We start from the raw sequence: 25,003 nt of genomic DNA, 5'->3' as shown, positions 1-25,003 counted from the left end.
CTTCAATCAGTAGATATACGCCGAGTACACCCCGCAGGCAATGCCTAGGAGGAGCATGAGGACGGCTGCCGGACCGACGATCTCCTTTTCCTCGAAGCGCGTGACGGAGTTGCAAGCTCCCGAGATGGAGGCAGTGGCGCAGCAGCCGCTGGTGAGTGCAAGCGCCCCCACGAGGCAGACATACCAGGGGAAGGCGTTCAGGAAGGGGTGGTTCCTGCAGAGCATGCCGAGGATGAAGAAAACGCCAAGAAGCGCGCGGCTCAGAACAAGGCTCACGAGGCTGCGCTTCGAAAGCCGCAACCACTGCAGGCGGGAGTGCCTCGCGAGATCCGGAAGCGCCTTCCCCACGAAGTCAAAGACGCAAAAGACACCAAACAAAATGATGTACTGCTCGTTCGCAGCGCTGAAGCCGCCGCCGTAATTCCAGCTCATCGGCCCCACACGCGGGTAGAGATTCAAGCTAACCACGAACGTGAAGAAGACACACAGCAAGTACACCCAGCAAGCCGACAGAATGCACCGCCAGCCTCGCGAGGGGAGAACGCTCTCGTCGACTTCTGTCGTCTGCGCGCGCTCCGCCAGAGGGGCGTCTGGAGGGGGGTACAGCCGCCACAAACTGCTGCCGCTGCTGTGCATGCAGCTTCCCCGAGAAGCTCCGTCGCAACTTCCGCCCCCTTCCCGCGCCGTGCAGCCTTCGCCTCCAATGACGACAAGCGCCTGCGTTCGCGCGTCTCCCGCTGCATGCACGGCAGCTGCAACTTCAGCTGCTGCCGCATGCGTACCCCTCCAGCGCCTCAGAAAGCGCCGCCACGGCGTCTCCGCATCCGCGGGGGGGCCCCCCAAAGAAGGGGCCCCCCCCGCCCTCGAGCCGCACGCACACGTCAGCGACCATACACCCCAGCGCCGCTCCCTAGGCGTCTCCCGCGCCTCCTCTTCCGCTGCAGCAGCCGCTGCAGCAGCAGCAGCTGCTGCTGCTGCTGCTGCGCGCCTGCGCTTTGCCGTCCAGTATCGCTGCAGACCTCTTCTAGCCCATGGCTGCCGCAGAGAAACCACCAGCAGCACTGCAGAAAAGACAGACACCGCTGCACTCGCTCCAAATACCAGCCTGCATGTCACACACACGCACACAAAACAACATACTCCCACCCCAAATCCACGGGAAAAGGGAAGGCGCGCTGTCTGCCGTGTCTGGAGGGGCTTCACGCCGAGTGCTCCTGGCGAACGAATCGACGCGTTTGCCACACTTTCTGCCATGCCTGGCTCCACAGCTAGCTTGTTTACACGTGTGTGTCTGAGCCCTCTTTCACAGCATTCAACAAGCACGCGATCACACACGCAGGCGCTGTCGCGTCCACCTGGCGTTTCGCTCTATCTCCAGCTAGCCGCTAGCTCTAGCTACGACAAGGCGGGGTAGACGAAAATCTGACCAGAACATAGACTTTGCGCCTTCAGAAGTCGCCAAGTCGAAGAGGTAACGCGAAGCCACGAGGTTTACCACAAAGGCGACAATGCCGCAGACGCCTTGGCCTGTTGCAGCAAGAAAAATTTGCAGCAAGAAAAATTTGCAGCAAGAAAAATTTGCAGCAGAAAGAAGAGGACGTGTGTGCATGCATGTGTGCATGCATGTGTGCATGTGTGCATGTGTGCAGCGCAACAGTTGACGGCCGATGGAAGCGGCAGCTAGTGGCAGAAAGTTTTTTTTACGCACACCTTCGGCAGCAGAGCACACAGCAGCAGTAGCATCTTGAGAGGCTTACCCATTGAGAACGATCCGATAAAGCCAAAGGGAACGGAGGATGCGAGAGCGATTGCTCCCCCCGAGACAACCCCAGCGCAGACACCAAAGCCGAGCGCAATGCAATGAAAAAGGGCAATGCTCAGGGTGTGTGTACACCTGGAGAGAACGAGCGGCAGAAGGAGGGCGAGAGCAGCATCTAGAACTATGGCTGCAACAAGCATGCCCGGCTTCATGGCGTCAATGAAGAGAATGAAGGCGACTTGCACTGCTATGCACCCCAGTTGGTAGATGCCTAAGACGCTATTGCCGTAAGGCGCGCCACCATACGCGTGCTGCTCTATATAAGGCAGCATCCCTAGAAGGGATTGCCAGCACACGAGAGAGGCAATGCCGCAAAACAAGAACGTCACGAATCCGAAGGCGACTTCTCTGGGGAGCACCTTCGCGGCTTCGTCGGGAGGGGGCAGCTTTGGAAAACCCCATGGCTCAGCATCCATCACGGAAGGATTATGATTGCAGCTGCAGCTGCCTAGAGCAGATGGGCAGTCGTGAATTCGTCGGCTGGACGCCTCCCTCGGTACCGTCGCTGTTGTCGTCACTCCCTGACGGGTGTGGCTGACGTCTGCCGAGAGGTTTCTGAAGCAGCTGCCCAAACCTTCCGCCTCCAGAGACTTGTCAACCATGCACTCTGCGCTGCTGGTGCGAGGTAGGCACTCCGGGGGAGGTGACCCCGACACGCCTCCCTGGAGAGCTCCCTGGAGAGACTTCTGCAACGGACGCGATGCGTTTTTCGCGTGAGGGATGTTTCGCAACTGCTGGAGAGGCTTTGCAGCATCGACTGTAGACGACGTATGGGCGATGCGGATTTCAACCATCTTGAATCCTACACCCTACTCCCGCGCGCTGGCAAGTACACCCCATGCAGCTCGGTGCGCGCGAGGGGCCGACCAGCTGCGAAGAGCAGAACTGCCGTCCCTTCCCGCAGACAACACGAATTCGTGCAGCAAATGCTGCAGGAAGCAAGGGGAAGGCGTCAGGGGGCGAGGGATGGCCGGAAACCGACCCGACATTGAGGGGACGACTGCTGCAGCGACAGACAAACGAGAGGGGTTACCACCGAGAGACATGGGGTAAGGGTTGCTCAAAGCCCTACTTGATGCAGCCGGCAAAGAGAAAGACACTAATTGGCGTAAAGCGAAGTCCGAATCGCCGCAGGAGTCGAAGAAGCACTCCCCTGCATGGGCCTGGGTCGAGGAGCAGTATCAAGAGCCACAATCGGATGCGCGTGGGGAGACATGCACCGTGAAAAGAATATTACGTTTTTCAGTATTACTGGCATTACATTTGCTAAAAGCACGTCAGTAGTAGGCTGGGGGAACCACATCGTTTTCTTGTTTATTAGACGCCGACGTCGCCGGAAACTGCATTTCCGGACTGTACGTACAGCCGGCGCCCCCTACCCTGTCTCGTGTTTCACTCGGGTTGCTCATGATCATCGTGCCTCAAACCGTGTCTGGGTAAATCGGATTTTGAATTCAAAGATTAAGAGGGTTTGTAGAAGTATTTCTCAGCACCAGGCTCCCTTGCTCGAGGGTCGCGACAACGGTAATGACGCAAGTGACTTGACTCATCGTGATCCATTGTACGCTAACTCTCCTAAGAGTTGAAGGCAAGCAGAAACACGCGAGTAAAACCCAAACTATCCCATCAATAGGCTATATCCAATTACGGCTCATCTGGCAGGAAAAGAGAGGAGAAAACACGAAATTCCGCTGCCGGGACTTGAACCCGGGTCGCGCGGGTGAGAGCCGCGTATCCTAACCACCTAGACTACAACGGATAGGGGACAATGTATTTACAGTGCACGTAAACCCTTTGAGGGGATATGTACGTTACGCTGTATTTTGCAGCGTGGAGTGAGCTCCAAACGGACTGCGTTGCAGAGCAGAAAATGATCGCGGAACTCCCTGATTGGAAAGACACCCCCCAACTTTGAGTAGCAATCCATAGAAGCAATGCATAGTGCAGGAAGCGTAGTATCGCAAGACGGTGCATGAAATCCCTAACGCTGGATCGAGTGCTTTGGAGTAAGGATTCATGCATGCGAGAAGGGAAGCTAACGGAACTCTTTGGTTACCCCTCGCTCCTTTGATCTTTCGCACTGGCTGTTTATGGTAGTTTTAACATACAGGATCTCAATGCCGTCCAGACGCTCTCAACTCTTTGTGCTACGAATCCTTCCGGACTTTTCAGAATCGAACTCAGTTTCCTTTTCTGAATCACCATGTCGGTGCTACTTTGCACGACGGCCAGTCTCTACTGAGACTGTTGGTGACCTAACAAGTAGCAGTAGTTCTTGTATATCGGCTATTGGGGTTGGCCAGTCCCTACTGATTCACACAAGCCGAAGCGGATCTGTTCAATTTTTGTTATGGCTCGCAAATCGTGCACGTTGAGGTTTAGTGTAAAGACGAGGGTTAGCCAGCTCAACGTTCCAAGTGAAACGGCTGTAGGGGGCCTTGAGACTAGCCCGCCACTGTCCAGAATTGCGAATTCAAAAGATGGCTAAAACCTGACTCCGAATTAAGCGGCCTCTCATACCCGTGAATCGAGAGAGGCCATAGGGTCCTACGCCTGAGGAGAGGAGAGATACCGTATTTGCGCTCAAAGCTCGGTCAGGTTAGCGTGCCTTTCGTAGTTACACTTAGCTCCATTGCAAACGCTACTGGTGGCGGGGACCGTAACAGTGACCTATGCATGGAATTACGATTGACTCATAGCGGGAGCTTGAGCACAGCGTTGCGTGACATAAGTGCGCGTAGGAGGAATCCCCTGCAAGAAACTTCGCCAAGACCAAACTAAGAGGGCCTGGTAAGGGCGCCTGCCCCCTGGATGCAGTAGGGAAAAGGCGTCCCAAGCAAAAAGTGTGCGTACCGGTAGTGCTCAGACTCTAGGCGAAAATAGGCAAGCAGTAGCACCTGGATTCTGCAGTTCAATAATTATGTGTGGAGATATGTACGTCAAAATCTTGGTCTCGGTTTCCTCGGAAGGCCAGCCAGGTTGTGCAAAGAGAGAGGCGGACTTGAATTCGCGCGATTCCACCCATTAACCGCATTTAAAGCGAATCATGTACAGATAAATAGGTCTAGCAACTGTGCCTGTGGCTTAAGCAGCGTGCTGCATGTACGGTCTACAAAACCCGCCCCTGCGGGTGTCCAAAGGGCCCCCTCGGCTAGGGGCCCCCTCAGGTGGCTTCGTGGACTCCGTTAGATACGGAAATTGCTATACTTCCGGATACCTGCTCTTTTGACGTTTCTTTCATTAAGTTTTTTACAGGAGTAAGCAAGAGCGATCCCCTTGCTGCCTGCCCCAGGCTTCGATCATTGGATATCTGTCGCGGTTGCAGTTGCTGCTGCTTCTGCTGGTGCTGGGAGAGCAGAGTGTATGGACATTCGGTGCTCAGTCGGCGTCTTTCCAAGTCTTTGTTCACTTGGGGGAGTGGTAGCGGTGTTTCATCGCTGCATCTTGCAGCATCTTGCTGCACCTTGCGGCGCCAGCACTTGCAAGGAGGAGGTGTACATACACCGCGAGGAGCAGGCGCCTGCGCAGGTCGAACGTTGTTTGGCTGCCGCGTGGCAGCATACTTAGCCGCCATTCGAGGGGCTGTACATGGGGTCGTGTCGAAAGCAGAAACGTTTGCCTCTTGTTCCTTGCTCTCTTTGCGCCTGCAGTGCGCCGCCACCCCAGCAAGGTTTCATAGGAGAAGACGGCCCGTCTGGCTGCTACACTGCGACAGCGGCTTCTTTCGCGCGAGCGAGCAGCACGGGGGGTTAACGAGGATTTGATGCTGCATTGCTGGTGCGGGTGCCGAGAATGCATCGTCATGGAAGACACGCGCACTGAGCCTGCCTGCCCCTACCTGCTTCTCAAGGATATCCCAGCAGCACTGACTACGTCCTCCTCGAAGTCTCACAGCTGCAGGCGCGACTTCCTTGGTTTTCTTCTTGGCGGGAGGAGGAGGCGCAGCTCTGAGGATCAGAATTTGTGTTTGACGGCGGATCCGCGATGCTTCGACAGCGGTGCCTCCAGCAGCCAGCGCGGCAGGCAGGGGCGGCACGGCTGTCTGGAGAGCCGCCGCGCATGCAGAGACTTCGCTGCATGCACGCGGCGCTGTAGCGGCAGTCGGAGCCGGAGCGCGGGAAGCCACTGCGGCAGCCTCGCTTCTGCAGACAGCGCTCACTTGCGGATGCCTTCGGATCCTGAGGATGAGAGCCGTGAATCCGACCGCGGGAAGCCTCCCTCCACTGCCTGGATGGCTCTTTTCCTCTTGTCCGTTGCGGGGGCAGGTCCTCATTTCTTTCGACACGCCTTCGCGGCTGCGCAGCTGCTCCTCGAGCAGCGCGAAACGCTGGCGTACAGCCAGCGACTGCATGGCACCTTGCTGGGGTGTCTTGACGCAGGCAGCTTCGCAGCTGCCCCTCTAGCCGCAGCTCTCTTCCGCGCTCCTTCGACTGCGCCTTCTGTCCTCTGCATTGTGGCGGGGGCAGCTTGGCTTTCCCAGCTTTCCCTTGCAGCAGCTCTCTCGCAAGGCAGCCTCCTTGCTGCCGCAGTCGCTACAGCGGCTGCAGGCCTGGGTGGTGGGGTTGTTGTGATCCTTCAGCGCGCCATTGCAGCCTTCGCCTTCCCCCACTGGACAGCGGCAGCCATGGCAGCCGTCGTGTGCGGCGCGACGCTGGCGAAACTCGTCGGACGGCTCATGCCGCTAGCTGCGGAAGGCGTGGCTAGCTACTTGCAGGCGGGCAGCAGCGGAGCCGGCGGCTCAGGAACTGGCGATCCTTCTCCCGCCCCCCTGCAACGAGACTTGGACGCCGCCGCGTTGAAAGTGCTTCTGCTGTTCTCTGCGCTGCTCAGTGCAGTGCCTGTTGGAGCTGCAGCCCTCTTTCTTGCGCCTGTAGCCAGGAGGAGGAGCTCGCCGCAGCGCCCTTTGCCGCGAGCGGCTGCTGCAGAGCTTTCTCGCCGACGTTCTGCAGCCTCGAGAGAAGTCTTTGGAAACGTCTGCCCGAAGAGCGAGCCTCCCCCAGCCGCGGCGCAAAGAGAAGAGGCCTTTAGTCGAGGAGCCACCAAACTCAGCCCTTTCAAGCGTAAGATCGTGCAAGATGCCTTGAGAAACTTGTGGGCAAGCAGCGACGTTCGCAGCAGCTCCTTCGGGGAGGTAGCAGACAGTGCACAGACTTCCTTGCTCTCCGATTCGCACCGGAAGGCATTCCTGCCTGCGTTCTGCCCCCCCCCTCCTGCTTCTTCTGCTGCCTTTCCAGCACGCGCAGCAGCGCCTCCTGTCTCCTCCTTCTCAGCCTCTGTATGTCTGACTGCAGAGGCAGCAGAAGCACCAGGAGCCGTATGGCTTCGCAGTCCTCTGCCGCGCCTACCGCAGACTTCCGAGCCTCGGCAGCAGATGCGAGAAAAAAGTGTCGCCGCAAAGGCAGCCGTAGCTGGCCGTTCTTCCGAACTTGCAAGGCAGTCCTCTCTGCCATGTGTTGGCAGCAGCAGAGGAGAAGGCAGCGGCAGAGGAGAAGGCAGCAGCGCCTCGCAGCGGGAGTCACCGCTTGGAGTGGCCTTCCAGACTGAGACGGAATACATCGTGCACGTGTTTCGGGCAGAAGAGCAAGAAGAGGAGCAAATCCACCAGGCTCTAGCAGCGCAGCAGGCAGCAGAAGCAGCAGCAGGAGCAGGAGCAGCAGCAGCAGCAGCAGCAGAAGCAGCAGCAGGAGAAACAGCAGGAGAAGCAGCAGAAGCAGGAGCAGGAGGCGAGAACAGGCACGCTTATGCAGAGGAACGTGTTGGGGTGGAAGGCAGCGTGGAGAGCCATGCCATTATTCAACGGGAGCTGCATGCAGCAGCACAGGAGGCTCCTGCTCCCTTCACAGGTTCCACTGCAAAGGTCGTGGAGGGGAAGAGTCTTTCTTTTTTGCCGAATTGGGGAGAAGCCGTGAAACCGCTGCGGCAAAGAAGTGTTGGCAGTTGCAGTGGTCTCAGCAGTAGGAGCAGCAGCAGTAGTAGCAGCAAGAGCGTTGACAGCAGCCTTGGTAGGAGCGGCAGCAGCAGATTCAGCAGCAGCGGCTTCCCCATGCAGCCTACTGTAATCGTCCCAAGCTCCAGCCTGAGCAGCAATAGCAGCAAGAGCAGCAGCATTAGCAGCAGCAAGAGCAGCAGCATCCAGTCAGGCGGTTTGAAGGAAATCCGTAACAGCAGCAGCGCGACAACGCAAGGGAGCAATTCCGCCTTGGTTGGGGAAGCTGCAGACTTGGGGGTTGCATCGAACAGGCAGTCTGTCGTGTCAGCTGTTGGAGAGCCTTCAGCAGAATCCACAGCAGGGGGAGTTGAGCGCATGCGTTCTTCGTTGTCGCTCCCGACGGAAGACAGCCAGGCAATGCAACTGTTGTTTCGCAAGTTTCACGCATCTCGAGGGATAACGCAGGAGACTGCTTCCCTGTCGAAGCCAGCAGAGGAGCAGCAGCAAGAGCAGCAGCAAGAGCAGCAGCAAGAGCAGCAGCAAGAGCAGAGCAAGCGCAGGAATAGCAGGAGATGTGCGTCGCTGGAGGCGGATGCAGCGCGAAAAAAAACTGCTCCTCCTGCTCCCTGCTGCACAGCAGCAGCTGCTGCAGCAGCAGAGGCCCCTCGCCAGAGGCGTCAGAGGCAGCTGCGCAGAAGCAGCAGCAGCAGCAGCAGCTGCAGCGGCTGCTGCAGCGGCTGCTGCAGCTGGTGCTTGCAGGCTGTGCGCGCGGCGTGGACGCGATTGCTGCGTAGCAGCAAAAGCCTCACCAAGGAGTTTTGGAGCCTTGCTGCTGTGCATGCTCTGCTGCTCGCTGCGCTGCACTGCTTTATGGCCTTTGCCTCTTCGATTTTCTTTCTGGTGTATCAGACTTCCACGTTTAGAGCCTTTTTCTTGGGGGCTGTCGTTACATGTGAGTGAGCCGCGACGCTTGCTGCTGCGAGTTCTCGAAGAACCTTCTTGGCGCCTCGCGCAAAGAACTGCTGCTGCTCATATGAGGCCCTTCTTCCGGTTGAGCGTTGGATTTTTTGGCACGCTTTGGCTTGCCCCTTTTTGTCGCACGTTTTGTAGTGTTTCGGGTGTCTTATCTGGAAGCTCTTTATGTCCTTTTCGAAGGGCTGCCTTCATGCTCAAGAGGGATGCAGTGTGTTTGTGTGTTTGTGTGCATGTGTTTGTGTGTGTGTGTTTGCATGTGTGAGTGCGTGTGTGCTGCGCCGGCTTCTATGCATGCTGCAGTAACGGCGATGTTGCTGCTGCCATTCGTGGCGTGTGCAGTCGACAGAATGGGTGGAAGTCTGCCGCTGTTGTTTGGCGCCACTTTGTTGGTGGCTTTGGCACTCACGGGCACGATTTCGCTGCAGCAGCGAGAGCTGCAGCAGCAGACGAGTAGTGAGTGCTTCGAGTCTCAGCAGAATTGGATGCTTGGCGGGTGGAAAGGGGAGTTGTTGGGAAGTTTTCTGGGTGCTTCGGTAAGCGCTGAAGGGTCCGCCTCGCCAGCTGCAGCAGAAGCCTCAGTAGGCTTAGGCTTGGGAACGCTGCGCAATGACAACTCCACCAAATCCGCTTCTCAGGCTGCTGCCGCGGCAGATGCGCAGTCGTGGGGAGTCACAGTAGCGCTCCTGCTAGGGACGGCTGAGGCGATCGTGCCTCCCGTTCTGCTGGCTGGTGTGGCAGAAACGGTTCGGTAAGTGCGCCGAAAAGCCAACATACTACACAAAAAAGCCACCAGAGGCTTCTACCCCAACGCCTTCACACGCTCTGCACCCTATATACATATATATATATATATACATATATACATATATATACATATATATATACATATATACATATATATACATATATATATATGCAGACAGACACCGCACTAAGGCCCCCTTTGTACGCACTATGCCCTTGAGGCTTTCTCTACACTCGCATTCCTGCTGCTGCTCCTGCTGAGCTCTTGCTTCTGCTGCTCCTGCCGAGCTCTTGCTTCTGCTGCTGCTGCTGCGCTTCTCCTCAGCAGCTTCCCCGCCGCTCTTGGTGTGGCTTACGCGATTTTAGAAGCCTCCAAAAGCCTCGCCGTCGGTTCGACAATTCCAGCATTTGGCTTCATCACGACACAAACTGGTGAGGCTCTCGCATCCCCCTGTTGCCCCTCGATCCTCTTACTCCGCATGCACGCGCTCAAGTTGGAGCCTTAACTGCTCAAGGCTAGCGTCAACAGCTTCGCCAGAAAGCAAAGGCTTCTCTGGCTTGGCTTGCGAACACCGAAAAAATGCCAATCAAGAAAGTTTCGCGAGTCGGGGGGCCCCTGCAGCGCTGCAGCGCGTTCGAGGGAGTTTTGGCATGGCAACAACTCGACCAGCCGCTTTTTAAGGGAGGAGAGGCGCAGTCTGCAGTGCGCTGCTGCACTACCGCCACCACCCACCAGCTCCAAAAGATGCAAATTCTTTTGCCCGCTAGCTCGCATGTTGCCGGTACACGTGCTCTGCAGGTTCCTACAGAGCAGGTCTGTGGATGCTCATGGGGATGGTCAGCGTCTCGCAGGTGCTCCTGCTGCTGCTCATGCGCTGGAAGAGGCGCAGCCAAGAGCTGCTGCCGCAAATCCTCTAAGACTTCAGCTGGATTAGCTGCACTGCTCGTTTGCCCGCACGCAATGTTGCGTTGGTGCAGTGATTCGAGGGAGTGGCCATGCGGCAACCGCGTGTACGTACACCACACCGTGGCAGCTGCAGCAGCAGCAGGCGTTCTAGGGTAGAACAAACGGGGAGGTAGCGTCCCTGGATGCAACTGAAACGCTATTCGCGTAAGCGCTGCTCTCTGCGCTCCTGGCGAGCTACAGGCTTCTCTTGATAGGGCTGGCCTAACGGCTAAGAGCAATCCTATAGGGGCTCTTTAAGTAGCCGCTCTCTCTTTCCGTTCCCTCATCCGCGGCTGCGACTAGCCTTCTTCGCGCAGCCACAGAGCCTCAATAATAGTCTGAGACCATGGGCAACACTCGTAGAAGAGAGGCCCTCTTGAAGGCATGCATGGGTAGCGCATGGAGGAGGGGGCTGCTGCGGAGCACCCAGCAGAGCGATCTACGGGGAACGGCAAGAGGGAGGCGGCAAGCGCAGTGTACCTCTGAACCTTTCGCGAGGGCGCAACGCGTGAGGGAAAGTGTGGCAAGCCGCTTTTTTGACACATGCCAAGACGGCTTCTAGTTTAAGCATGCCGCAAGAACACTAGAAGCGAGCAGCAGCAGAGCCGGGCTGCTGCTAGCAACTACGGTGGAGCAGGCCCGTCCGCAGCTGCTAAAATGCAGCACTTTAAGCCAAGACACGGCGCTGCGATGATGGCTAGATAGCTCCAGTGCACCGGCAGAAGTTGGCAGCCTACCGTCCGCCTATGTGGGGAGTGTGCAGACTTCAGCCCCGCAGGGCAGGGGCTGTTACTGCTGCAGACCGGCTTAACGTAAGAAAGAAGAGAGGATCTCATTGAAAAAAGCATCGCATGCAAGGACTGTAGTGCAGTTTTCAGCTCAAGTGTGCGTACAGTGCATCAGGCGAGAACACGTCGGTTGCGTTTTCGAAGCCTCGGGAAAATGCTTTTCGAGGTCGAGTTTTGCGTTGCAGCCCATCAAGGCTTCTCAAGGGGCTGGCGGAAGACGGGAGGGTTGAGGGGGAAAGGGTTCGAGAAAAGCGTCCTAGTGGTTGCTCTTGGCTGTCCGGACTATTGAGGATATAGGGTGTAAAGGGGAGAACGGCAGGGGAAACAATGTACTGAACTAAGAGCTGCTTCTTCTGAAGATGCGAAACTTGTCTGACATTCATTCGCACATATCCACGGGCTGTTCAGGGCCCCGGTGAGACAAGGCGAGTTACAAGTCAACACGCTCTCTGAGCACTCGCTGACGAGTCGTGTTGGGGTGCCTCCTGATGCTGGGGATGGTGCATTACACCCTGAAGAGGAGGGTGGCTCCAGCCATTATCAAGCAGGCCAGAGAGACATAGGGGCTGAGTCGATCTCCAATGACGGCGAGTTTGCCTGCAAAGCCTCTGAAGCCCTGAGCCTTCTTGTTGATGAGCTGGGGAAAAGAGGGGCGGAGAAACGAGCACGTGCAGATGGAGAGCAGCAGTACAACCAGCATGGCATGCAAATTCAAGAGGGCCGTCATCTTGCCAATCTGTATGAGCGCGAGCGGCCGGAACAAGCTGACGGATGGTTTGGACCCTTCGGGTGTCTTCTGTCTTCAGCACGGCCGAGAAGCGAGCAATATGCCCGTCAGTGTTTCTACAGTCGCGCGGCGAAAACGCCTCAACTACGCGTTATTATTCGATTAGGTGATTAGATTCCCATATCTCAACTCCAAAGACTAGCACACGAGGGCTGTGTGCGAGAAAGGCGCTCGGTTGTTCGCGCGCCGGATCCTAGGGCGTGAATGCATGAGTTCAGCCTAAAGTTTTGCAACAGGGGGCGCTCATCGCAGCATCTATGAGTTAATTCTCCCCAATAGTTCGCAGATATGCAGAAGTTGGAGGTACATGCACCTTCGAAACAGCAGCAGCCGCGGAGCTGGCATGCTGGAACACATGCAACGGCAACAAAACAGGGATGTGAATGTACAACTACTCGGCGGCATTAGGGAGCACCCTAGAGGCAGTAGGGCAGAGGGCTCATGAAGATTCTGCCTCTCATGATTAAAAAGGAAGCAAATGTCATTTTATAGTGAGGGGGAACCCTAGACATGCGTTTTTGTTTCGATTGTCTGCGATTTGTTGTACTATGCGTGTCTGGCAGCGAGCCGGTCCCATGTTGACGATCCGACGCGTCGCAACACCTCGCCATGAACTGGCACCTTCCTTTTAATTGTATTTTCTCAATTTTGGCTGGGAGCTCGCCACTCCTTCATCAGGAGCGCTAAGGCCTTAGGGTACGAGGCCTGTGTAGGGAATATTGTTTTTTAGAGGCACTCTTTGGGGCTTTATTTCGCCCCCAGAGGAAGCTCCTGAAAGTCTTGACGTTTTCTTGCATTTGTAGACGGAGGATCAAGAAGAATCAGACTTCAGGAGGCGGCCACTTGCTGGGCACCGTTGCAACTCGCGACTGCGCCCCGTGGCAGCTCCGTTGAGAAGGGGAACCTTGGGAGTTCGCGGTGTACTTGTATCCGAAAAGCGTGAGAGCATACAGTCTCACGACGCTATTTCCGCCTCCCTTCTTGCCTTCCTCCCCCCTGCTCTTTTCTGCACCAGAAACTGCAGCTGTAATGGCTCCTCATGACGGCCTGTTTCCCGTAGACTTGCCCATAGTTGGGCAGACGGATCTGAATCAATACACTCGCAGCAGCAGTGTGAGCGCTTTGAATCATGATTTGAACACGGATGCTCCTGCTGCAGCCGTCTCGGACTTGCCGCTCGAAGCCGCAGCGAGCTTCGATTGTTTTTTTAGGAGTAGCAGCCCTCTCAAGCTAAGGCGCAGTCTGTCCCCGTACGAACTGGAAGAACACAGAGCCCTCGTCGACGAAGAGGGCGGGGAGAAGGGGTGCTCCCGCGAGCGGTGTCTTGAAACGCGCTTCAAGAATGTAGCTCTGTGCCTGTGTGCGCGCCAAGGGTTGCTGGTGCTTCTGCAGTGGAAGTACCTTCTGACCTTCATCCCTGTTGCTCTGCTGCTGGCTTGGGGCTTGCGTCTCGTGTATCTGAAGTCTGCGCTGCAAGCCATCCTGGCAGCGGAAAAAGAGGCGGCTTCCAGAGTTGCATCCTTCGAACAAATCGCTGCCCTCAAGGATCTCTCTTCAGACGCGCTGAGAGGACTTGCAGCCTTGCCAATGGCGCCTAGGACTGTTTCTTGCTGGAATCTGCAGCAGTACACCCTGCCGCTGCGCTTTCAAGAGCAGCAGCAGCAGAGGGCAGCTGCCTTCGACCTGCTGAAGTCAGCTGCTGCAGCCACAGTGCCTTCTCCAGCAGATCTCTACGAGGCTGCACCCTGGAGACAGGACGGTGTTTCACCCTCGCTCTCGATTGCTGACTGGTCTGCCTTCCCAAGGCAGAACCAGCACCAGCAGCAGCAAGAGAACGCACGAGTCAACGACTCGCGGCAAGCCGGAAGGGCGCTGCCCGAAGACAGCGGCGCTCAGACGCGCATGTCTTCAGTGTCTGTCTGCACATATGGCGATCCGCGGTATGGGGTTGTTGTTACAGCTCCTCTGGCGTCGCTTGTAAACTCCGCAGAGAATGGATGTAGCGATAGCTGCTGCGCGCTGCCCTTCTGGAAGGGTCCTAAGCAGACCGCTGTGCCTTCTGCCTCAGCAGCTAGCGACGCGGGAGGAGGCAGCAACAGCAGCAGCAGCAGCAGCAGCACACGCGATTTTTTCCCACCCTCGAATGCAGTCGAGAAGGATGCACATACGCGATTACCGCAGAAGAAGAAGGAAGAAAGGGGAGGAAAGGCTGTCTCCTTCGACGATGACACAGGCGGACTGTGTGGCGAGGATCAGAGTAGCGACACCAGCAGCCCCTCCCTGTACAACGGGTGCAACACTTTAGATGCACATCTCGCTCTCCACAACATGCATGCAGGAGCTCGCGGAAAGGGATTTCGACTAACAGGCATTCCAGCGGTAGATGAAGCTCTTTACACGCATGCAAGACGCCTCAGACGACGCGTGGTGCACTTCGTTAGCGGGCCGGAGCCGTTGACACAGAGGGAGCTTTGGACGTTGGATTCAACTTTTGCTGCTATGCCTGGAGCTCTCGTGCGATGGCACGTCGTCTCAGCGACGTGCGGAGGGGGCGGCAAGCACTCGCCAGCAGCGGCAGCCTCGAGGCGAGCCATGTCGCCTCCAGAAGATGCCCTCCACGAGGAGACTCTCAGCTGTCTCGCCGAAGCTCGAGAAATTCACTTCGCCCAAATGCAGCTTTTCTGGCGCACAGGATTCGACCTGCAGTACGTCCAGCACGTCGATTTAAAGAGCTACTTCGCAGGTGAGCAGTCTGCATGTCTGTATGTATGTCTGTCTGTGTGTCTGTATGTATGTCTGTATGTATGTCTGTCTGTCTGTATGTATGTCTGTATGTATTTATGCTTGTCTGTCTGTCTGTATGTATGTCTGTATGTATTTATGCTTGTCTGTCTGTCTGTCTGTCATTCTGCTTGTCTTTCTGCTTGTCTGTATGCATGTCTGTATGTCTGTCTGTCTTTCTGCTTGTCTTTCTTTCTGTCTGTCTTTCTGCTTGTCTGTCTTTCTGTCTGTCATTCTTCTTGTCTTTCTGCTTGTCTGTCTTTCTGCTTGTCTGTCTGTCTTTCTGCTTGTCTGTCTGTCTTTCTGCTTCTCTGTCTGTCTGTCTTTCTGCTTTTCTGCTTGTCTGTCTTTCTGCTTTTCTGCTTGTCTGTATGTATGTCTTTCTGCTTGCCTGTCTCTCGTTCTGCGTGTCTCTCTGTCTGTCTCTGTCTGCTATTTTTTTTCCTTAAAAAAAATCATGCTGCTGGATGTCTCAAGCGTTCTTTAGACTCCCTCCGCGTGCAGGAGCCTCTGTCATCTGCAGCACGCGGAGCGTCGCCAGATCGCGCGTGTGTCTCTCGCTGTGCGTTTTGCGTGGGAACAGAATTTTTAAAATGCGACACGCATGGTCATGTGTGCTGCGAATTCTGGTGTGTGTCTGCGTGCGTGTTTGTGTGTGTGTTTGTGACGTTTCTCTGCCTCTGTTTCGCCCTGCTGGTGCGTTCCCGCGGTGTGTGGACGCCTAGTTTTTTGCATGCATCTTTTTTAGGATTTTTTGGGTTTGCGGAGGCGCGGCGGCGGCTTTGTGCGCAGATCTTCCACTGGAGCGTCACGCCTCAACGCTGATGCGTCAGCCTCTCGGCCCTGCTGCGCACATGCAGCACGTTTTGCAGCATCTGCTGCGAACTTTGGTGGCGGATGTTTTGCGCGTGGCTCTCGTGTACGTCGAGGGAGGCGTCTACTTGGACACAGATGTCATTTCGCTGCAAGAACTGCGGCATTTGTCGAACCACGTGTCTTGCGAAATGGACGAAGGTCATGCCTCGTACAGCTGCGAGACGTGTCAGGCAGTCTTTGCCTTCCATGCTGGGCATCCTCGCCTTCGAGAATGGATTGCAAATGTTGCTCTTCTACTGGACGGTGAGCTCGCTGGGGAGGAGGGGAGAGCTGATCGCAGCAGCAGCAGCGAAAAGAGCAGCAGCAGCAGCGAAAGCAGCAGCAGCAGCAGCGAAAAGAGCAGCAGCAGCATCGAAAAGAGCAGCAGCAGCAGCGAAAAGAGCAGCAACAGCAGCGAGAAGAGCAGCAGCAGCAGTGTTTTCGAGGTGGTTGGTGGGGGTGTCTTGGGAGCGCTGCAGCGCTTCGCGTGGTTCTGGGTAGGGAGGAGTTACAGCCCGTGGAGTTGGGCAGGTCGAGATGGAAAGACGTTAGAAGATCTTGTGCGAGCCAACGAAGAGGCGGAGAGGCGTTTCCGCGAAAGCAGCAGCAGCAGCAGCGATGGCGACGCGTCTTTTATGCGGATGCTGCTGATGCCTTGGGGAACGATGGGGACGCGTTCTCTTCAGTTTATGCTGGATTTGTGGGCAAGAGCTAATTTGCCCAATCTGGATGCGCGCAGCTCACCTCCTAGTTTGCAGCAGCAGCTGCAGCAGCAGCAGCAGCAGCAGCAGAGCTCGACCTCCAGCAGCAGTGCCTTGCATGTTGCGACGTCTGATCCTTGGTCAGGAGTTGGGGGGTCGTTTTTTGGCGAGATGCCTGCGCTCTCTGCAGCGAGAACGCGACGACAGGAGGATGTGCGTGCGCAGTCTCTAGAGGTTCGAAAACAGCAGCAGGAAGTGCTCCAGCAGACCAAGCGGGAGGAGGAGACAGTCGAGCTTTTTGCGGCGTGGGCGTGCCGATTTGATCGCAGGATGCTGAGCGCCTTGCAGGGATTGTGGCATTGGCTGCATGCGCTGTTTTTTCCACCTGCTATATATTTTGGAGATGAACACCTCGCGCAGCCAGCCAACAACGCGAGATCTCCAGATGGACTGACGCTGTATGGACCGCTGCCTTTTTTTTCCCTGAACCACCGAGTGGAAGGGCGCCACCGCCCAGGTGTGGCAAACGACTTGTTTTGGATTGAGGCGCAAAGGCGTCAAGGCGTTTCCTACTGGCGCGCAGTCGTCTCTGCAGGAAACATCTATGCCGTCCATCTGTACAGCACGCAGATTCACAACGTTCGAGGAGACTTCGCCCACGCGCTCGAGAAGGCGTCCAGTGCTGCAATAGGTCATATTCAACGCAGCTACTGCACGCTGCTTTGCGGGCACCTCCGCCTGCAAGTCTTCGCAGCACCCGACGTAAACAGAACCATTAGCAACGACGTCGTCGAGAGGATCAAAGTGCGTCTGCGAGAGCTGTACTCCATGTAATCCTTAGGGCCGGGAAGGAAGAAAGGAGTGCGAAAGGAAGGAGTGGATACGCTGTATATTCGCACGGACGGTGAATGTGTGGATGGTCCTTTACCCTCTTGGACCGTCGACAGAATCCTTAAAACCTTTTATAAAATCATTTTTGCAGTAGCAACTCTAAGGGGTTTTGCTGCTGCCTTCCAGAGGGTGTGCACCTGCGCGCAAAGCATTTCTGCCGCCAACGCGGAAATGCGTATTTTGCAAGCAGCAGCTCGTTTGTCACCAATCTGTCACGCCAAAGCATTACGGAAAGACACAAGGGCACTGATGCCTGTGTGTGTTGCAAGCAGCAGCTCGTTTGTCACCAATCTGTCACGCCAAAGCATTACGGGGAGACACAAGGGCACTGATGCCCGTGTGTGAACAACCTGTAATTCCAAGTTTTCTGTTTTCTAAGGACTGTGGGAAGAACCGCCAGTTGCAGGCTTGCCTGCACGAAAGAGGCGGGGCTCTTTAAACGCTGCCAGCATCCCTCTAGTGAACTTGTAACGCTGCCTCGAAAGTCTCTCTTCCCCTCTCTTCCTTGCTCTCTCTCTCTTCCTTGCTCTCTCTTCCTCCGTGTGGAGACCTTTGCCTTTAAAAAAGTACAAGTCTTGGGTAGAGGGGTAGGCAGTGTTTCCTCCGAGAGAGAGAGCTGCCTCTCGAAATTTTCTTTGCCTTCTTGCCCCTCAGGGGTGTCATTCATTAGAGGGAAGCGAGCGAGAGCAAGGAGCGAAGCCAAGTCGATCGTTTCCGCATTACTCTTTCCAGGCAAACACCTAAAAGATTCCAGTTCGGCGCTTCGACCTTATCAGCGCGTGTGTTGCATGCATATGCATGTGCATGCCCACGTAGACACACCAGCGCCGCTTGTTTGTATCGTGCTCTGCAGACAACGCTGCACACTCAACGCGGTGTACGCGACGACCAGGCAGACCCTTTTTGTAGACACTCTGCTTGGGCTCTCTCCACAACATAGAGGGGGCAGACAAAAGTGTGCAAGTGGTGCAAGTGGAGGCTACCCCGCGATCTCGCCGACTCCCCCTGCACGCTTTCATGACTTGTCTTGGGAGGACCTGTAGAGAGTCTCGGCTGCAGGCGTGGTATATACACCACAGCCCCTCGCAGATGCATGCACACACACGGCTTTCCCCCACTTCCCCCGCATCCCCCCCCCTCTACGCAGGTACAGAGTGCAGGTACAGGGTTGCAAGACGGTTATCGTCGAGTTCATCCTGACGCTTTCGAGATCCCTTGCGCAGAGCAGCGGCCTTAACAGGCAACTCCTGAGATGCTCGTTTGATAAAAGGTTCTTCGGAAAAAGTGCCACCTTACTAACCCATAAGACCCCCCCTTCGCACGTACACACAAGGCGGGTCGAACTGGCGTTTCCGTGGCACACCTATCCCGAGGGTTTAGGACGCCTTTTCTGCCTAAATAAGTGTATATATGCATGTAGATATCTACACTAAAACATGTGTACATATCTACGGGTTTATCCACTAGAAAGCGGATAAACGACGCTGAAGTCGTCTGACCGCATTCCTTCGACGAACTGCAGCAGCTGCGTGCCATGACTCCTTTTGCAAATCTCCCCTCCCCTGTGCCCATTCATCGAATCTCCGGTATGTCTTCCCAGCAAGCAAGCTGCGCAGGGGAGGCTCCCGCCGTACAGGGGCAAACAGAACGCAGCCTTGCGCCTTGCAGCTCTCGGCAGTTTCGCGTCGTTTCTCAGATCCCGCCTCTGCTCTTCTTAGACTCTCTGCAGCTCAAAGTGACCCCCTTTTCTCCTCTCGATCGAAGGTGACTGTCAGCCTCGTGCAACGCTACGCAACTCAACAAAGGAGCTATCCTTGACGGCCTCTCCTGCATCTAGTGCGTTCTCCATACACCGCTTTTTGCGCAGCACTGGCGCATGCAGGCAGGTTACTCAAAAGAGCGCCAGCACAAAACACGAGAGGCCTTTTGAACGACGTTCAAAGACGAACTCCCCTAGAGGGGGGGGTGCGACAGGAAAAGGGATTTTATGCGAATTCAGCAACAGCAACGGCTGGCGCTTCCCCTTTTTCTCCGCCAAAAAGCGAGTCGTTTCGCACAGCAGCAGCAGCAGCAGCAGCAGCATAAAGTGAGCGTTCCCTAGGCGAGAGAGAATGGGGATAAAGGCGCTGCTGGGGTCGGCGAGACGGTGCCTTCTGCCAATTTATTTGCGCTTCTGTCTGCGTTTGCGTTGAGCCTTGGAGGGCAAGGCTTTCTGCTTGATAAGGCCGTCCTTCACCACGGGCACTTGCCTTCTCCGCATGTCTGCAAGCATGTCGCTAGCCGCATCTTCTGCAAGCATGTCGCTAGTCGCATCTTCTGCAAGCATGCATGTAGCTCCTGCGTCGTCCGCTTGCTCCGCCGCTGCAGCCTCAGCGCTGCTGCTGCTGCTGCGGGGGCAGGCAGCCTCCGTCATGTCGGCTTCACCCACGAAGGCTGCAGCCGCTCTTCGTTTGAAAGCCTCACGAGCTCCTTGCACCTCAGGCCCTTCGGTGCGCCCAGGGAGACAGTTGAAAAGCGACACCAACTCAATCTTCTCCTCCTCCGTGTACTTCTTCCTCTGCCCCCATCCTACCATGCCAGCAAGCGGCAAAGCCTCGGATCGAAAGTCCAATGGACGTGCTCCTGGAGTTTTCTGGGGAAATACTGCGTCTGCAGCATCTGCAGCAGGAGGGCACAAGGAGAGACAGACAGAATCGCACCGTGCAAGACACACGTAGCATGCATACACGCACTTCACCGCAGCACGGGGTGCCCTGCAGGAGTCGGCGAAATAATTACAGCAGCAACTGCAGAAGAAGGAAAAAAGAAGGAGGTGGAGAAGAAGGAGTGGGAGGAGAAGGAGAAGGAGAAGAAGGAGTGGGAGGAGTGGGAGGAGTGGGAGAAGAAGGAGTGGGAGAAGAAGGAGTGGGAGAAGAAGGAGAAGGAAAAAAAGAAGAAGGAGAAGAAGAAGGAGAAGGAGAAGGAGAAGAAGGAGTAGGAAAAGAGAAGAAGGAGAAGAAGGAAAAGAGAAGGAAAAGAAGAAGAAGCGGCATCAAGAGAGAGGTGCAGCTAGCAGAAGAATAAAATTCCATGCATGTGCAGCAGTGCCCAATGCAGGTGCAGCTAGCGGCAGGGAGATGCAGTGGTGACGTCGAGAAAAAATTGAATCGCAGCGGAAGGAGGAGAGACAGAGAGAGAAGCGCTGACAGCGAAAGCTCTAGAAAGAAGAGCGAGGAGAATGGCGGGGGGGGAGGGTAAAGGGGGAAAGAGGATCTCTGGCAAGCTGCCGCTGAGGGAGAGGCGTGAGGTGCGAACGCGAGAACGCACAGCCTGGAGGGGCTTAGAGGAGGGCAATAGAGGCAGCAGAAGTGCAGAATGTCGGCAGCGGAAGAAAGGCGCATAACCAGAAGAGGAGCCAGGCGAAAAAACACGCCTCAAGGCGAAAGGGTCAGAAGCCAGCGCGACTCCTGCTCACCTGGGTAAAGGAATTTGTTCAAAGGTCTCCTACTGAATGCCATAGGATCTTCGCCCCGCTGTATCATCAGCAGCCGCTGTTGCAGAGTCTCCATGCGTGTTGCTTCGACTGTGGCGCTGACATGCTGCCTCTTCACTGCCCTGAAGGCCCTTTTCGTCTTACAGCGCAAACCCTTCGCCATTCTCGCGCTGTTTCTCGCGCTGTTTCTCGCGCTGCTGGGTGTGAAGGAAGGCAGCTGTGAGAATCCTCTGCTGCGTTTGCCGCTGGAAGGTGCCTAAAGACGCGTCAGTGGCTTCCAGTTGCACCGGAGGGGGTAGCCGCCTGGAGAGCCCTATAGAGAGGGCGCTCACGTCGAGCTGGCTAGGCGCGCAGAAACATGTATATATATATACATAAATGCACATAAATATGCAAATATATATATTCTTTGTAACCCGTTAAGAGTCTGCCAGCTGGGAGGACCCCCCGTAGCACACGGGGGAAGCGCATGCGAATTCTTCCCACGGCGATGCTCTGGGGAGGCGGCAGTTTCTCCGTGGCGAGCAGATCGCAGCTGATGCGTAGTTCGCAGCAGCAGTTGGCAAACCGACTTGCGGAGATGCCTCCAGTTTTTGGCTCAATCAAGCACTCCCAGGAGGGGGGGAAGACGCTGCAATGCTCCCGCGATGTTCCTGGGTGCATGCAGGGGACGGGCTGTTTGCAACACTGCGGCGTTGAAGAGGCGAGAAAAGAGGCCGCCTTCTGTTGTTTTACCTTCTGTTGTTCTACGGAAAGACAGTGCATGCAAGTATTCATGGCTTTTTTCAAGGACTGCGCTTCCAGAATCTCGAGTTCAAAACACCAAAACGCGCTTTCTCCTGAAAATCGATGACGGCAGGCAGCGTGTGAGACTACCGCCACTGCCGAAGACTGTGGTGTATGCCACGCGAGATGCCGAGCCTACGGGCGGAAAGGGGGGCTGTATAATTCGCAAGGGAGATGCGAAAAATAATATCTGTATTGCCTCCAGCTAGCGGGATAGAGAGTAGATAGATAAAGAAGGCGAGGGGGCTTGTTGCAGAACAAGTGTAGATTTCCCCCGCCGCCCTCCCCTCCCTCGCTTTTTGCGTCGTTCATGACGTTGCGGGCTTGCAGGCGGGTTGGGGAGGGTATGGGGTAGATGAGAGGTTTTTCACGTGCTTGCACGGAGAAGCAGCAATCATTGTTCGTTCGCTGCACGGACAGGGGAAGCTGAAGCTGCAGTAGCCGTCAGGTTCGTTGGAGGAGCAGCCTATCCGGCAGGCAGGCAGGCAGGCAGGCGGCGTCGTAGCAGATACGCGAGCTGCTAAGCGCTTCCACAGGATTTGCGACTTGAACGGCAAAAAAATTCCACTTGGTCTGCAGACAGACGTTCTCTCCCCTGCATAGGCCCTCCCTAGGGGGGCACCTCATTGGCTTCATGCAGTAGAACCAGCTCCACTGCAGCTTTTAAACGTCTTGTGCCGTTCTGAATAATTGTGCTTCCCTCCATCCCACGTCCCCTCGTGTGGGCTTCCGGCAGGAAGCGAGAAGCTAGGCAAAGAAGTCGCACTGCAGCGCTTTAGTACGCAGTCCTCCAAGTGATCCTTTTTGACCACATCCACGCAGAATGCCAAAAAGGTGTAGCCGCCATGAGAGGCATACAGCGCCCTCCCCCCCCGACGCTTCGCGCATCCAAGCAGCTACCACTGCTCTGCAGCAGGGAACTTGCACAAACAGCTTGATCGAGTGCTCGCCAGTCAACGCTTTATCGAGGCTCAGCGAGGTGCATGTAGTGTAAGGCTACACGCAGCGAGACTCCTGGGAGGTTTGCACTGCTGAACACGGCGCACCAGACACTGCGAGAAGGGTTGCCTTTCAAAGACAGCAAGGGGACAGATGAAAGAGGCATCTCTGAGGGCATGGAGTGACTGAAACCAACACAACCCGTCACTCTCCGCATTTTCAGTGTACCACCACTCCACAAAGGGCATCGTGCAACACTGCTGTACCCAGCAGTTCCTCAGGCACATCTATATCTGAATTGATGGGCAGTGGACTCGCCAAAAACACACTCGAGCAATTTTCACGCTTTAGCAGGCTTATTTGTCAAAAGTGAGAGGGCAGGAGACTGGCATCCCTCTTAAGAGGCGGTGCACAGGCTGTTACTGCGCGCGCATACAGTCTGTTTCCCGAACACAACGAGGGGCCGTATGCTGTTTTGTTCATGCATCCTACACTGCTAGTATGTGCAAACTGCTGCCCGTTGACAGATAGCCAAACTCAGACGGCTCACCGCAATTTCGCAGCGAATTTCTCCTAGCTGCTGCTGTCTGCCTTCTGATTCCAAGACTAAAACTTTCCGAGCCGATGCGCGCAAGGCAATAGAAGGTCGATTTCTATAGGGGAGGCATTAAGATATTTTCCCATGACGTTTCGCAATGCACAATTGGGGCAGGTGCTAAGAAAGGGGCTTCGCATAAAGAAGCGTCCAAGGTGGCTCTGTCTGTCCGTCTGTCTCTGTCTCTCTGTGTCTCTCTTTCTCTCCCCCCGCCTCGGCGGAACTAGCTATCCATAGAGCAGCTTCGCTAGGGGTCTCCTCCCTCACTTTGTTGAGCTTGTAAAGTCTCCGAACTAAGTGCGTGCTTCTGTGTGCTCTCGCGCGTAACAGCAGAATTCGCCTTCTCCCCCCTCCGCTTCCCCTTTACAGCTGTTTTCGCGGCGAGCTCTGCAGAGGCTTTGGATCTCTTTTTTGTTTGCCCTTCTGCCTGCACATCTCGAGTCGCTTTCATCGAGGGGTGTGTGTGTGTGTGTGTCTTGGAGGAAATTGTGCCTCTTCTCGTGCTTTTATCCAATATTACAGCCGACAACAAGAGTTCAATATGCCTGCTCTCTGGCGAGGGAGAGTGCGACCTCTTGCAGCGCACGTGGCTCCGCAAGAGCTGTCAAGAATCTTTCTTCAGTGTGCAGAAAAACGCCTTGCCACGAGGACACATGAGTGGTGCGTAGCGTAGAGGCTAGGCAAGACTGCTCTTTAATGAAAGTGCCGCAGCTACTGCTTCAGACTAGCAGGCTCCCTCAACAAGCTCCCTGCTTTGATCTCGCCTCGACACTTTACGCCAGAAAACATGTCCCCTCTACTCACAAGAAAAAGCCGAAAGGGCACACACGCTTCTCCACGCTTTACCAGTAGGGGCACCATCCAGGATACATCCTGGAAAGATTGCGAACGCTTGTTGCCTCCTCGATCAGCTTCACTGCCTGGGCAGCTTCGTCTAAAGCGATCGGACTGCACAGAAAACAGCGCCAAAAGACGTACAACCAGTCCATAGACACATGGCATACACACATGACATACACACATGACACATACTTGATACACACACACACATATGACACATACTTGACACACATGATACACATGCACTTGACACACACATGCACTTGACACACCCCTGGCACACATACACATATGACACATACTTGACACACATACACATACTTGATACACATACTTGACACACATACACATATGACACATACTTGATACACATACTTGACACACATACACATATGACACATACTTGATACACATACTTGACACACATACACATATGACACATACATGACACACATACACATATGACACATACTTGACACACATACACACATGAAACACATACACATATGACACATACTTGACACACACACACATCCTTGACACACATACACATATGACACATAGTTGACACACACACACATATGACACATCCTTGACACACATACACATATGACACACACATTCACACACATGACACACATACACAGATGACACACACATACACACACATGACACACATACACGCAGATGACACACACATGAGACACATGGTCTAGAGGCGGCTGCGCTGCATATCCAGGGGCCGCTGTGTGTAGCGTGGACTGTACAGACACCCGTTTTTTGGGAAAGAAGGAGAGTGCGCCATGTAGAGACACATCGATGGTACCCGAAATCAAGGCCGTCCAGTTTGTTGCAAATCCTCATGAGAACGTCTTTTCGCGTGCGCAGCCAGGGAGCTGAAGAAGAGGCATCCCCGCTGGAGGCACAGCCAGGGGACCTCCCTTCTCCAGAAGTCATCGACCCTTCGTGTCGTCTTTCACTCTCCGCTGCCTTGAGCACTTTGAGGGGAAGCGAAGGATCCATCGTGCAGGCAGACAGGAGCAGGCAGACTGTGAATCTGTGCTTCCTCAAGATCTTCAAACAAAGTGTCAGACACGCCAAGAAAATGCCTTGGGAAGTACCTGTGTCCAAGGCTCTTACCAACATGCGCGTCTG

The 25,003-nt window shown here is 55.3% G+C and overlaps 4 protein-coding genes and 1 non-coding gene across 5 annotated transcripts; 2 read left to right on the top strand and 3 right to left on the bottom strand.

Moving 5' to 3' along the window:
• Positions 1–6: 6 nt before the first annotated feature.
• On the bottom strand, positions 7–2,613 carry LOC34618157. Its single transcript, XM_026336926.1, has 3 exons — positions 1,758–2,613; positions 1,428–1,527; positions 7–1,105 (listed from the first exon to the last, which is right to left on the bottom strand). The coding sequence occupies exons 1-3, from the start codon at positions 2,611–2,613 to the stop codon at positions 7–9; spliced, it is 2,055 nt and encodes a 684-aa protein (XP_026192711.1).
• Positions 2,614–3,505: 892 nt separating this feature from the next.
• Positions 3,506–3,578, bottom strand: Trnae-cuc. The gene has a single exon. It is a non-coding gene; the product is annotated as a tRNA-Glu (tRNA).
• Positions 3,579–9,205: 5,627 nt separating this feature from the next.
• Positions 9,206–12,102, top strand: LOC34618159. The gene is made up of 3 exons (XM_026336925.1): positions 9,206–9,471; positions 9,793–9,899; positions 11,627–12,102. Exons 1-3 carry the CDS (start codon positions 9,206–9,208, stop codon positions 12,100–12,102), a joined length of 849 nt encoding a protein of 282 aa, XP_026192710.1.
• Positions 12,103–13,017: 915 nt separating this feature from the next.
• Positions 13,018–16,648, top strand: LOC34618161. The gene is made up of 6 exons (XM_026336924.1): positions 13,018–14,023; positions 14,138–14,731; positions 15,562–15,704; positions 15,816–15,921; positions 16,126–16,357; positions 16,471–16,648. The coding sequence occupies exons 1-6, from the start codon at positions 13,018–13,020 to the stop codon at positions 16,646–16,648; spliced, it is 2,259 nt and encodes a 752-aa protein (XP_026192709.1).
• Positions 16,649–19,201: 2,553 nt separating this feature from the next.
• LOC34618162 lies at positions 19,202–20,851 on the bottom strand. Its single transcript, XM_026336923.1, has 3 exons — positions 20,671–20,851; positions 19,388–19,874; positions 19,202–19,313 (listed from the first exon to the last, which is right to left on the bottom strand). Exons 1-3 carry the CDS (start codon positions 20,849–20,851, stop codon positions 19,202–19,204), a joined length of 780 nt encoding a protein of 259 aa, XP_026192708.1.
• Between the last annotated feature and the right edge of the window lie 4,152 nt (positions 20,852–25,003).

The sequence above is a fragment of the Cyclospora cayetanensis genome, unplaced genomic scaffold (genome assembly GCF_002999335.1).
Source record: "Cyclospora cayetanensis isolate NF1_C8 unplaced genomic scaffold, CcayRef3 CcayRef3_contig_154, whole genome shotgun sequence".
Classification (NCBI taxonomy): Eukaryota; Apicomplexa; class Conoidasida; order Eucoccidiorida; family Eimeriidae; genus Cyclospora; species Cyclospora cayetanensis.
This window is presented reverse-complemented; position numbering and strand designations above follow the sequence as displayed.

Bases quoted from the DNA above. Each gene is read 5' to 3' on its own strand.
- LOC34618162 (XM_026336923.1), bottom strand. From the start codon at position 20,851: ATGGCGAAGGGTTTGCGCTGTAAGACGAAAAGGGCCTTCAGGGCAGTG. The intron at 19,875-20,670 runs GTGAGCAGGAGT...CTCCTGCTGCAG, and splicing joins GAACAAATTCCTTTACCCAG to ATGCTGCAGACGCAGTATTT. The intron at 19,314-19,387 runs GCGCAAATAAAT...TCTCTCGCCTAG, and splicing joins CAACGCAAACGCAGACAGAA to GGAACGCTCACTTTATGCTG.
- LOC34618157 (XM_026336926.1), bottom strand. From the start codon at position 2,613: ATGGTTGAAATCCGCATCGCCCATACGTCGTCTACAGTCGATGCTGCA. The intron at 1,528-1,757 runs GTAAGCCTCTCA...TTGCTGCAACAG, and splicing joins TATCGGATCGTTCTCAATGG to GCCAAGGCGTCTGCGGCATT. The intron at 1,106-1,427 runs GTCAGATTTTCG...TGTGACATGCAG, and splicing joins GGCGCAAAGTCTATGTTCTG to GCTGGTATTTGGAGCGAGTG.
- LOC34618159 (XM_026336925.1), top strand. From the start codon at position 9,206: ATGCTTGGCGGGTGGAAAGGGGAGTTGTTGGGAAGTTTTCTGGGTGCT. The intron at 9,472-9,792 runs GTAAGTGCGCCG...GCTTCTCCTCAG, and splicing joins GGTGTGGCAGAAACGGTTCG to CAGCTTCCCCGCCGCTCTTG. The intron at 9,900-11,626 runs GTGAGGCTCTCG...CGGTGAGACAAG, and splicing joins CTTCATCACGACACAAACTG to GCGAGTTACAAGTCAACACG.
- LOC34618161 (XM_026336924.1), top strand. From the start codon at position 13,018: ATGGCTCCTCATGACGGCCTGTTTCCCGTAGACTTGCCCATAGTTGGG. The intron at 15,705-15,815 runs GTCTACTTGGAC...GAGACGTGTCAG, and splicing joins TCGTGTACGTCGAGGGAGGC to GCAGTCTTTGCCTTCCATGC. The intron at 16,358-16,470 runs GCGCAGCTCACC...ATCCTTGGTCAG, and splicing joins AATTTGCCCAATCTGGATGC to GAGTTGGGGGGTCGTTTTTT.